The sequence below is a fragment of the Pseudorca crassidens genome, chromosome 15 (assembly GCF_039906515.1).
Source record: "Pseudorca crassidens isolate mPseCra1 chromosome 15, mPseCra1.hap1, whole genome shotgun sequence".
NCBI classification, from domain to species: Eukaryota; Metazoa; Chordata; class Mammalia; order Artiodactyla; family Delphinidae; genus Pseudorca; species Pseudorca crassidens.
In genome coordinates, this window is record NC_090310.1 from 22862426 (window position 1) to 22874548 (window position 12123).

Here is a 12123-nt window from a genome sequence, read left to right on the forward strand (position 1 = left end):
AAAGCTGGGTTTTGGTCAAGGACATAGTAGTAGAGGTGCTCCCCTGACGTCCAACTGTGCACTCATTTATTGAGGGCCAACTATGTATTCACCAGGGGCTAGGTACTGGGTAGGATATACTAGGCACTGAATAGAGATACAAAAATAAATCAGAGAATCTGTCCTCAAGGAACTTAAAATACTGGGGGAGACAGACATGTATAAAATGAAGTGTATTTGTGGGTCAAGGATGTCTTAATTTTCCACTAGAAGAGGAATAGATGAGATACTCTGAAATCTGAGGGCTGGGTTCAATTGCTTCCAGTTTGGGAACAGTAGGCCTGAAAGAGAAGCCACAGAGCTGAGTTTGAAAAAACAAATAGAACTTAAATATGCAGAGAAGAAGAACTCAAGGATTTTTTTCTCAAAAAAAAAAAAAAATGAAGGAACATATGCACAGAAGCCGTGAAGTGTGGGGCAGGTACAGGGACCTCCAAGTGGTTCTATCTGCTGGAGGGTATCACCCAGGAAGGAGAACAGAGAGAGATGTCCTTCTAAGGAAGGAGGGAAAAGACTGCAGAGGGCCGTGAAAGCCAGGCCGAGGGGTCTTGGACTCCTTATGTGGATCCACGGTTCTCAAACAGTGTACCGGGGCCCAGCAGCGTACCCTAAACACCTCCTCCACAAGCGTGCTGCCTGGTTCCAGATCAACATCTCATAATTCGTTTCTGCTTCTACTAAAGACACAACTGTCACGGTGAGGCCTGTCAGAAGGAATGTTATGCTGAATGGACCAGTGGCAGTGAATTAGGGGGAGGTATAAAGTGGGGTGACTAAGAGACAGGAGGGTCAGTATAACGTCAAGCCAGCGCGAAAGGAAAGTTGAGTGTTTGCTAGAGCACGTGAAAACGTTGTCTCTTCGGTATATAAAAGCATCAGGACAGTATCCTATTCTCACAGCGAGATCCTGTCCTGAAGGGCAACCAAGCAGGTGACACCATTATCTGTGAATGTTTTAAAGACGTGGGTCAAACAAATTGGGGTTTGCACTGTAGTTACAGCCAACTTTTTAAAATATCATTTTGAATCATTTAATTTGGATTTGAATGCTAGCTCTGCCATTCACCCTTGATCACCTTTCTGAATCTATCCCTTCGTCCGTTTTCTCATCTGCAAAATGCAGACAATATGAATCAAGAGGAACCTCACAGAACTGTTGGGAGTGATGATAAAGCCCTAAGCAAAGCACCCAGCAGAGCAAGCACTTGGTCAACGTGAAATGCTGTTGCTATTTTACTCTCTGCGTATAGGTCATCCAAAATTCTAGTACTGTGCAGGGAAGACACACACCCGACGTACACTGCCAACTGCAGAAAAGAGGGAGCCTCTGGGGTATTTACACGGCGGTGCGCCAGGACTGGAACTCGATACAGATAACTAGCTGCAGTCACCGAGCACTCACCATGGGCCAGGCCTCTCCTAAAGCAAGTACATTCGTGGCATTTGGCATGAAGTAGAGTAGGGGGAGCCCCGAGGTGGGATGGTCGATCCGGAGCTGGATAAGAGGGCAGGAGAGCTATAATCTGTGCATGTCATAACGGGAGCAGGAAGACCCAAGACACCTGGCAGATGCCAATTGCCCAGGAGAAGGGCAGGCAGGGAGGCCAAGCGAGGCAGAAAACCTCCCCAGAGCCAGGCGGCCAGACAGATGGCAGTGCGTGTGTGTGCACAACTAGATGTCCCGGCCGGAGTTGGATAAGCGACTGAAACAAGGCTTTCCCTCCCAAAGGGATCATTTTGAAAACAGCCACTTGACGGTACTAAGATAATGAGCTACCACCTGATAAAAATGCATTATTGAGCATTTAGAAATAAAGAAACAAAACAACTGACCTCAAAACATTTTTCTTTCTTTGCTTGGTGAAGCAGGCTAGCCATTCCAGGAAGCAGAACTGGAAAGATGAATGTTTCCAAATATTCTTTAGGGGAACCTAAAACAAACAAAAAATTCCCACCAAAAATCCAAAATGGCTCAAGTTAATTTGGGAGAAACATTTGCTTCCGAACAAAAAAAGGTATTCTCCATTAATCAACATGACCATAAATGTTATATTTTACTCTAGACTGCTGAGTTGGGCTGATTACCGACGAAACTTAAAATATCCCTCTGAGCCTCTGTAGTCTGGTGGGGCTGTAGACGGGGTCCCACACGGGGCCAGGGCCACAGGCACAGCCAGGAGGCCGGTGTAGCTGGAGGGAAATATGCAAGGGGAGTGTGGTAGGAACTGAGGTCAGAGGGGAACGGGGCGGGGGTACAAGGACCTAAGGGCACAGTAATAGTGGTTACCAAAGCCCAAAGCCCACTAGTGGAGGGAGCAGAACAAACCAGCGGGAGAGGGCCTGGCACCAGGGAGGGCGAGGAACAGGGACTCAGGGAGGAAGATGAGGACGCCTGCATCTCTGGCTTCCACACACAAAGCAAGACAGCATGACATTTTCTTTTACTCTTTACATTTTCCCCCTTTGTATGTAATGTAGAACTTAAGAACTTAAGTGTCTTTCTTCCTTTTCAACCTTAAAGATACATCAGTGGACCCCGAGGGGGGAAAGCGGGAGGGCGGGTGGGATGAAGTGGGAGATTGGGATTGACATATATACACTAGTATGTATAAAATAGATAACTAATAGGAACCTGCTGTATAAAAAAATAAATAAAATAAAATTCAAAAAAAGATACATCAGTGGAATAAAGGCTACTTCTCTTAAAAATAAAAATTAAACAAGAACACATTCTTTCTTATTACGTGGTCTCCCTGAGGTCTATCTGTCCACCCTGTCCCCACCCCATGGCTCTGCAATGTCACAAGTCCTGAACTACAGAGCTGAGATTGCACTTCCTTACGTACATGTTTCTGGGTCGATTGTTTCCCGTTTAACTTGAGGACAGGATACTTGTGGGACCACGGCTAAAGGAGCAGCTGGGTAAAGGTGTTCCGTGTTGAAGCCGTAGAGAACCCTTTCATCTGATGGTGATGCCTGGGGTGGCGGTGGGGAGGGAAATCAATTCATGTAGTTTAAATCATTGTATTTTCTTTTATAATATAACAAAAATAAAAGTCTGTGTCAGACTTTAGGTTCAAGGGGGCATACTGAGCACAAATCTTTCTCTTCTCTCCCAAGACACCTATAAAGGACAACCAAGAAATAAACCCATAACAAAGACTGGGAGGGCTGTCAATGGATGAGAGATCTCCAGACATTTCCAAAAGAAACAGAATAGGGCTTCCCTGGTGGCGCAGCGGTTAAGAATCCACCTGCCAATGCAGGGCACATGGGCTCGAGCCCTGGTCCAGGAAGATCCCACATGCCACGGATCAACTAAGTCCATGCGCCACAACTACTGAGCCTGTGCTCTAGAGCCTGCCAGCCACAACTACTGAGCCCACGTGCCACAACTACTGAGCCCGTGTGCCACAACTACTGAAGCCCGCATGCCTAGAGCCCGTCCTCCGCAACAAGAGAAGCCACCGCAATGAGAAGCCCGCGCACCACAGCAAAGAGTAGACACCGCTTGCCGCAACTAGAGAAAGCCTGGGCACAGCAACGAAGACCCAATGCAGCCAAAAATAAATAAATAAATAAATTTACAAAAGAAACAGAATAAAGCCTGTTGTCAGATGAGAGGAGGAGTGGCAGGTCAGAATCCACAGGAGGAAACTGCCCCCAGAAGACGAGAGTCCACGTTCCCACCAGAATTCCAAAGGGCTTCAGAGGTTCAGTTCGTCACAGTGTGGGAATGAGAAAGGAAACAATACACGGGAGAGGTTAAGTGAAAATCTGGCTGGAGACCCCGTGGCCTGCTGCCCCATCCTCCCTCCTCCTGCTTCTGCCCCCTTTGGCATTCACAGCAGCCTTTTATAACCTGCTCTCCCTCCTTTCCAATGAATCTTCTGTAAACAAATTAAACAAACAGCCTGGGAAGGAGTAGAACTACGCAGGGTGCCATTTTGGCAGTCAAGAGAAAAAAAAAACCTCAACATTGATGTGGAGGCTCCCAGCCCAGTCCCAAAATAGGGAGTCCCTGTCTGCTGACCCTGAAGAAAAGTCCTCCAGTGGACAATCACTCCCCATGAGCTCCCAGTCAGTGTTTCTATTCATGGAAGAGACCCATCCAGAAAACAAACCAACATGTATGACAGTAGAAGAAAACTATACCAACTATGTAGAAATATCCACTCAGGCTTGCATTTTAAATTTTGAATAAATAATCAAAACTTTCTACATAGATGAAGAACATAAACAGCATAAAAGACAAAGATCAAGATCTATAAAGAACAACTGACCCTGAAGAAGCAAAAATAATTCAGGGGAGAGAACTGTAATTAGTATCTGCAGAGAAATTTGAGAAAGCATTGCATTCATAAAGCAAGAACAGGATGCTATGAAAAAGGAACAATCACAAGCCAAGGAAGTTCTTAGACACAGAATCTCTAATGGAGGCAGCTGCAGTGACATATTGAAGTCTAATGACTTAGGTTTTTGTCTCATCCCTGTGACCCTGCTCAAGTCCCTTCATTTCTCAGAGCCTTACCTTTTTATTTTAAACTCCATTAAGTCCCTATTTTACTCCAAGCATACTGCCTTAGGGCCTCCCTTCCTGGCTGCCTTGTCCTTGGCCCTCTCTCCTTCCTTAGTACAGTCTTAGCCCACCCAGCTATGCAAAAAGAAATCTGCTCCATCTGCAAAACTGTCCCCAACGTGGACATGATGTTGAATCCACTGCAAAGGCCTTCCTCATCTAGGATCTCATTTGAGCCCTACAAAGCCCCTGTGAGTTAGTCAAGGATTATCTGCTCCATTTAACAGATGCAGAAACTGAGGCTCAAAGTGGTTGCGTGATGCCCTTTAAGTCACATCATTAGCAGCAGAGGTATGACTGGCCCTGGTTCTGGTTCTGGTTCTGGTTCCAGTGCCTTTCCTTTCCCCCTCCCTGATTCATGACAGTGTCTGATGCTCACCAGTCATCAGTGCTGTTTTCGTGTAAGAACCTTTCAGTTAGGTTGGGGCCCGGGTGATACTCACAGTAACAACAGCTTCTTGTTTGGCTTCATATCCTTCTGGAAAGGGAGGCAGCTCAGCTTCATACTCTGAAGGGAGTGGGGGGGAAAAAAAACCCTCAATTCCATACTTCATTACAGCTTGTGGATAATTCCCTTTCCTCTGAATAAAATCTCCTTAAATTTTATTTTGGTTGGTGGTTTTCAAAAATGAAAAAACAATTAGCCATTACAGGGTGTTTATTTAAAATGGGTAAGAGATGATTCTTCTCTTGCATGAAAGACTCCAGGCTTTATGTAAGAGTTTGAGACTCTTCCCAAGAAGGTAGATTTAGATCTTGCCCACCAAATTATAAATACAAGGGATAAAAAGAGGAAGAAAATGAGGAGGGTGGCTAAGGGAAGACACCAATAGCATACAGGAAGGAGAGGGGAGAAAAAGAAGAGGAGAATGTTACGTATAGGGGGGCAGAATAAAAGAGACAGAGGCAAGATGAGCCATCTCAGGCAGACGTGGGGATGGGCGTGAAGTTAAGGCTGCCAGATTGGGGTATACGGCTGGAAAAGCAATCCCGTAAACCCTTGCTAGTCGAAGCATTGCCCACGGACCAGCAGCATCGGCATCCCTGGGGAGTTAGAAATGCAACATCTCAAGCCCCACCCCAGATCTGCTGAATCTGAATCTGCATTTTAACGAGACCCCCAGGTAACCTGCATGCAATTAAAATTGGAGAGGTTCTACTGTAAGCTCCAGTAAGTTTCCATCTTGGCTGTACATTATAATTACCCGGGAGATTTTTGAAAATGCTAATGTCTTGGCCCGACCCCAGAAATTTTGATTCAATAGGTCTGGGGCAAGAGGCTGGGAATCAATATTTTAAGTCCTCCAGCTGATTCTAACATGCAGTGAGTTGGAGAACAATTGCCAGGTTTCAAGACTGATCACTGTCAACCTGCTGGGGAGATTAATGCAAAGAATATTCCACATAAGTTCTACAGCGTAACAACAACTATTGCTGAGAGACAGAAAGAAAATGCCCATGACTATATTGGTTACACCCCTAAGAGAAAGACTGGTAAAAATATTTCCGGAAAGGTCAATGTTTCAAAGGCAATTGTATAGTTGCTTTGCAGTGATGAGGGAAAACAAAGTTTCTGGGTGAGATGGGGTTGATGCATTTGTACTGGAGGCAAGTTTTATTCCATTACCTCGTTCCTTATCAGGTGGTAGAGCAATTCTCAACTTTTTTTTCAATTCCTAGGTATCAGGTTGGGGACTAGTATGTCAGGATGCAGGTTTTAAGCAATTTTGATTCCCAATACTAGCTAGAATAGGTTTCTAGTGCTATGTAACAAATTATCACAAACTTAGCAACTTAACACAAATTTATTATCTCACAATTCCCAAGGGTCAGGAGTCTGGGTATGGGTCAGGGTCTCATCAGGCTGAAATCGTGTTGGCCATGGCTGTGATCTCATCTGACGGCTGAGGTCCTCTTCCAAGTTCACAGATTGTTGGTGCGATTCAGTTTCTTGTGGAGGTAGCTCTGAAGTCCACATTTTCTTTTGGGTTGTTATGGGGACTGCTCTCAGCACCAAGAGGCTGGCCGCCCTCAGGTCTTGGCAGCTCACTCTTGGATATTTGCTACTTCAAAGCAACAGTAGTCTCTTCTGCTTGAACCTCTCTGACTTCGTTTAAGGGCTCACCTGATTAGGTCAGGCCCATCTACAATAATCTTCTTAAAGACAATTGAGGGAATTCCCTGGTAGTCCAGTGGTTAGGACTGTGAGCTTCCAATGCTGGGGTCCTGGGTTTGATCCCTGGTCGGGGAATTAAGATCCCACAAGCTGTGCAGTGTGGCCAAAAAACAAAACAAATGAACAAAAAACCTACAGATTCAATTAGAAAAAAAATAATAAAGTCATCTGATTACACACTTTAATTACATCTGAAAAATCCTTTGACAGCAGTGCCTAAATTAGTGTCTGATTGGATAACTGGGAGCTATGTGCACTAGCGGCAGGAATCTTGGGGGCCATCTGAGAATTCTGCCCACCGCAGCGACTCTAGCTCTACCACTTTATTCTTTCCTCTCAAGCAAAAATGTAAATTCACCTTCTTCCCCCAACACACTGAGAATCACCAACACGGTGTGAAAACTATTCGTTTGGATTTAAGATACATATACATTTATAGCTTTGATTACAAAAGCAATACATGCTTATTATGAGAAAAATTCCAAATAATACGGAGATGGCTTATGTAGAATCTAAGTCATACCTAATCCCATTACAACCCATAACCATTGCTGGAACTGGCATAGATTCAACCACAACTTTTTCAGTGCATTTACTAACATTTGTATATAATTCACAAATACATTCCTTCACTTTAGTTCTCCAAGACCAGCTCAAATCACCCAAGCATAGAACTTGATAACACTGTGTCCTTATTCTGCATAACTCATATTAAGTCTTACCCTTATTTGAAACTTGTAAAAATTAATGAGTATCTCTTCTAAAAGACTGTGTTTTTTTGGGGGGGGTGGGATGTGGATGTACCTGGGTCTGTTTGTGCTCACCATCACATTCCCAAAGAATATGGAGCTGAATGAATGTACTTTTTTTTTTTTTAATTTAAATTTTTTGCCTGCACAGCAGGTGGGATCTTAGTTGCCCGACCAGGGATCAAACCCACGTCCCCTGCATTGGAAGTGTGGAGTCTTAATCACGCTTGGACTGCTAGGGAAGTCAGAAGCTGAATGAATGAAGTAATGAATGAATGAACAAAACAAACACTACAGCAAGTTACTTTTGACTCTTTATCAACTCATTCATCCATATTTATTGAGGGTCCACTATATGCCAGAATCCATTCTAGGTGCTGAATCATGGAGCTCGTTCAATGCTGCTACTATATGATGTGCTTCATTTATTTAACCAGTGTACTCTTAGTGGGCTTTTAGGTTGCTTCCAATTTTTCATTATTACAAACAATGCTGTTGTAAGCATCTTTATACATACATCATTGATCAGAAAGGAGGTACTTTTGTAGGATTAACTCTTAGATGTGGAATTGTTCTTTCAAAGAAAAAAATAATTTAAAATTTGGGCCAAATTGCCAAATTTTCCTCCAAAAGGTTTATAATAATTCACACTCCAAATAGTAAGTCTGCCTGTTTCTCTAGGGTTTAACTGATCTCATACATATTTAAAATGATACTTTACTTTTATTTATATTTCTTTAATTATGATTTATTTGCCATTTATATTTTTCCCAATGAGAAATTTGATGGAAAATATACAAACTTTTTCATCCTACAACCACAAAAGATATACAGTTATATGATTATGTAGAAGTATGGGAAAATACATTTGCCTCAGGACAATCTGATGTGTTTTTTATTTCAAGCCTCTGTAAGATTTAAGAGAATCTGGCATATTTGAGAATTTGTCGCTGTCACCTTGCGATTTCAATTTAAAACATATAATTGATTACAGACTGATGCTTTTTACATTGAAAGCCATATAATTTTGCATGAATTTATTAAGTTTGTAAAGAGTACTGAAGAAAAATTTGCTGGTTTGGCACTAGAAATTCTTAAGAAAATCAGGTATATTAAATTTCCAAATGTTTACAATCTTTTCGTTACCTAAGCTTGTAAACTGGATTCCAGGTGTCCCCCACTTTTCAAAAGTTTGCTTTACGCACCTCACTTTTACAAAAGACCTATAATAGTACCTGTTTTCGCTAACCAAGAGAAATCCAAAGGGCATTTTTGCTTTAACAGAAAAGGTGAAAAGTGAAAAGAGCGATCAGCGTTTTTTTTTGCAGCAAACTGTTACAGAGGAAGTGTGTATTCTGAGCAGTGGAGTGGCACTGCCAAGCTCCTTCCCCTGGAACTACACTCAGCATCTCAGCATCACGCCATCACAGTTTTGAACTGTCTGTGAACATCTGTACTTTTTCTCGATTTATTCTGTGCATCCTTTAGCAAGATGTGTCCTAAGGTAATCATTTCTTTGCTTTATGCCATTTTGGCTTATGAAAGTTTTCACAGGAACTCTCTACTTTTGGGTAGCAGGGAGAACCTGTAATTGGTTAGGGGAATTTAATGTTATATGCATTTTAAACGAACATTAATCTAAGAACAAGTAAACATAGTTGTTCATTTTATACAACAAAGGCAACATTATGTAAGAGGCAGAGCAGAAAGAACCTATAACCCTGTTGGGGGAACAGAGCCCTTGTGCTCAAATTGGAACCTCCCCGCCACCATGCTCCAGGCACGTGAGGTGATGAAATGTCTTTATTGCTCAGGCCACTATTAGTTGGGTTTTCTGTGATTTGCAGCTGAACATGTTCCTAAATGAAACAGCAATTAAAATACAGTGTTCACCAACAGTGGCCTATTGGAAAGGGATGAACCAGGAAGATGGAGGCTGGAAGTGAATCTAACGAACACTTAGCCAGCATATACTACGGCAAGGGGATGTACAAGGTGCTGGGGGGACAGATGAAGAAGGCAGAAGAGCTTGTGTCCTGGTGAGGGGATGGACAGTAAGAGCCAGTGGTTATAAGATGTGAAAGTGATGCCGTAGAGGGCTGCACTCAGGAAGCACCAAGGAGGGGCTTCAAAATCAGCGTGAAGAATAACAGAAGGCTTTCCAGAAGAGGGGCCACTTGGGCTGAGTCTTGAAAGATGAAGATGAGAAGGCAGAGATGTTCCAGTAAGAGGCAAAGCTTGTGCAAAGGTGCGGAGGAATGGAACAGTGTGGTGTGCTGGAGGAATAGTTTCTTATGGTTAAAGGTACACAGCACAGGAGAGTGATACTATGCCTTGTCCCTTGCCTAGAGAGTGTATTTAAAATGCAGAGCTTAGGGACTCACCCCCAAGGAGTGGGGTGAATCATCACACCACAGGAATCTGCACTTTAGCAAGTATCTGGGATATTGTGATGTGGGAGCTCCAGGTCTACACTTTAGGCACACTGCTATGTCGCTTAAGGGCTTGAACTTGAGTGTCACACACGAGTTGCAGTCCGGTTCTACCACTTACTTTGGACAAGTTTCCAAAGCTCTCTATGCCTCAATTTCCTTATCTGTTTAAACCACCAAGTTACTGAGAGGTTTAAACAAGAAGAAAAGCAAGCACCTAGCACAGTGCCTGGCACATAAAGGGCAGCTCAATAAATGTTAGCCATTAGGATGATTTGGACAAATGGTAGGCGATGAATCTAAAAAAAAGAGACAGAGACCAAATCATTAAAGGGCTTAGGTGTTAAGCTAAGAAGTTTATGTTTACCATGAAAGCTGTAAAAATCATTGTAGGTCATGGCATGATGTGATCAGATTTGAATTTGAGAGAGGTTCCTGTAGAAGACAGTCTGGAAGGAAGCCTTCCCCAACTAAAAAGTTACAGCAGCAATCCAAACAGGGAGTGGTTAGGGCCATGAGAACTAGGGGCTGAGGAGCTGGGGGTTACAGGAGACGTTGAGCCGGTAGGATCTATAGGAATTGTAGAATGAATGTAGGGAGAGTAATTGTTGGTGTTTAGAACAGTGCCTGGGGTCATGCCTGGTCTAGCAGTTAAAATAACTCCCAGCACTGGTAGATATGATGATTCATGCATGAGAATGATTTCACTGGAGCCATGAAGTAGGAGCTCATGGGTTGATAAGGGAATGGGAATGACAGTGGTGAGAACACGAGTTCTTTCCAGAAGCTTGGCTAGAGAGGGTACGAGGGATAGACAAGAGCTAGATGACAGGGGTCAAGGGAGAGGTTTTCCCCAAGATGACTGACTAGAGGATGCTTAGAGGGAAAAGCCAGTAGAGAAGTTAAAGATGTTGGAGAGGTGAGTTATAGAGCAGGATCCTGGTATAGCGAGAGGACGGCACCAAAGCACAGATGCAGGGCTGAGCTGTGTGGGTAGCGGGATAAATACTTCTTCCATACGAGCAGATGCAAATATGTTTGTTGGTATCAGGAAGCTGGAGGATTCCCTCCCCACTCTTGATCGCCTGACTATTCTCAGTGAATGCCTCCTCCATCTGCCAAGTGGTATCACGCCAAGCCAGAGGAGTGGAGTAAAAACTTGGGACTAGTAGAAGCAGGCAAAGGGAGAAGGCACTTATGGATGTTGACCGATAAACACTGCTGAGAGCCACCTGGTGTCACTTTTCTCCAGCTGTGCTGGGGGAACAAGCATTGACTCAGAACTGGACCATGTTGTTATCTGGCAGGTGGGAAGAAGGGACCTGACTTCACAACAGCACTGAGCGCTGATGCCAGAGACTAGTGTTTGGAGTGATGAACTAACGGCAATAATAAGGATGCCGATGGCAGTAATAGCAGCAATATCAGAATAAAAGACTGTAAGCTCCAAATACTTTGAATCAGTCCTGGTTAAAACCATAGTTAAAAATCATTGTCATAAGCAACTACAAGACTTAATTAGAAGCCTTGGCAGGAAAGACGTTTATTGATACTAATACAGGTGCTTTTGAGAATAAAAAGCCCTAGGTTAGTTATCACTGGAAAGATGAGAAAACTGAAGAACATTCACAAGTAAGTCATCATACGTGTGCGCGCATGCACGCGCGCGCGCGCGCACACACACACACACACAGCACTAGCCAGGCAGAATAAAGGTCTTAATAATATCTATTCTGTATCTCATTTTCCTGAAATTGAGTTTCTGATAGGTCTGTTTGCTGTGATAATTTGCTTTTTAAATGGAAATATCCTAAAAGAATATAATACTTAACCTCAAACACAGGATTATTACAAAGCCTATTTTTCATGTTTCTGTGAGAAACTGAATTTACTACGTTTGTTATAGAAAACTGCATTTGTTAGAATGTTTGTTTTAAGAAACTGGGTCTATCATCCAGGTTATAATAATCATTACAGCGCCTGTGTGTATAAATTCACCATCTCTGACATCATTAACTTCATTTTGTAACTCTATCACTTTGTAAGTGGCATCAATTCACTTGCTTTTCAGAGCAACAAAACCCTTTGTCTTTGCTTTCTCCCTACAGGCCTGTTTGAGAAAAATAAACTCCATGATTCTAAAACAAA

The 12123-nt window shown here is 43.1% G+C and overlaps 1 protein-coding gene across 1 annotated transcript in view; it reads right to left on the bottom strand.

Annotated features, from left to right (window-relative positions):
* Positions 1 to 12123, bottom strand: part of IQCK (IQ motif containing K) — a 125704-nt gene that overhangs the window by 111170 nt on the left and 2411 nt on the right. Inside the window, exons 2-4 of the mRNA XM_067706500.1 lie at positions 5062 to 5126; positions 2886 to 3015; positions 1873 to 1970 (exon numbers count right to left, since the gene is read on the bottom strand). Of these exons, the coding sequence (XP_067562601.1) occupies positions 1873 to 1970; positions 2886 to 3015; positions 5062 to 5126 (293 nt within the window). The remainder of the gene's footprint in view (positions 1 to 1872; positions 1971 to 2885; positions 3016 to 5061; positions 5127 to 12123) is intronic.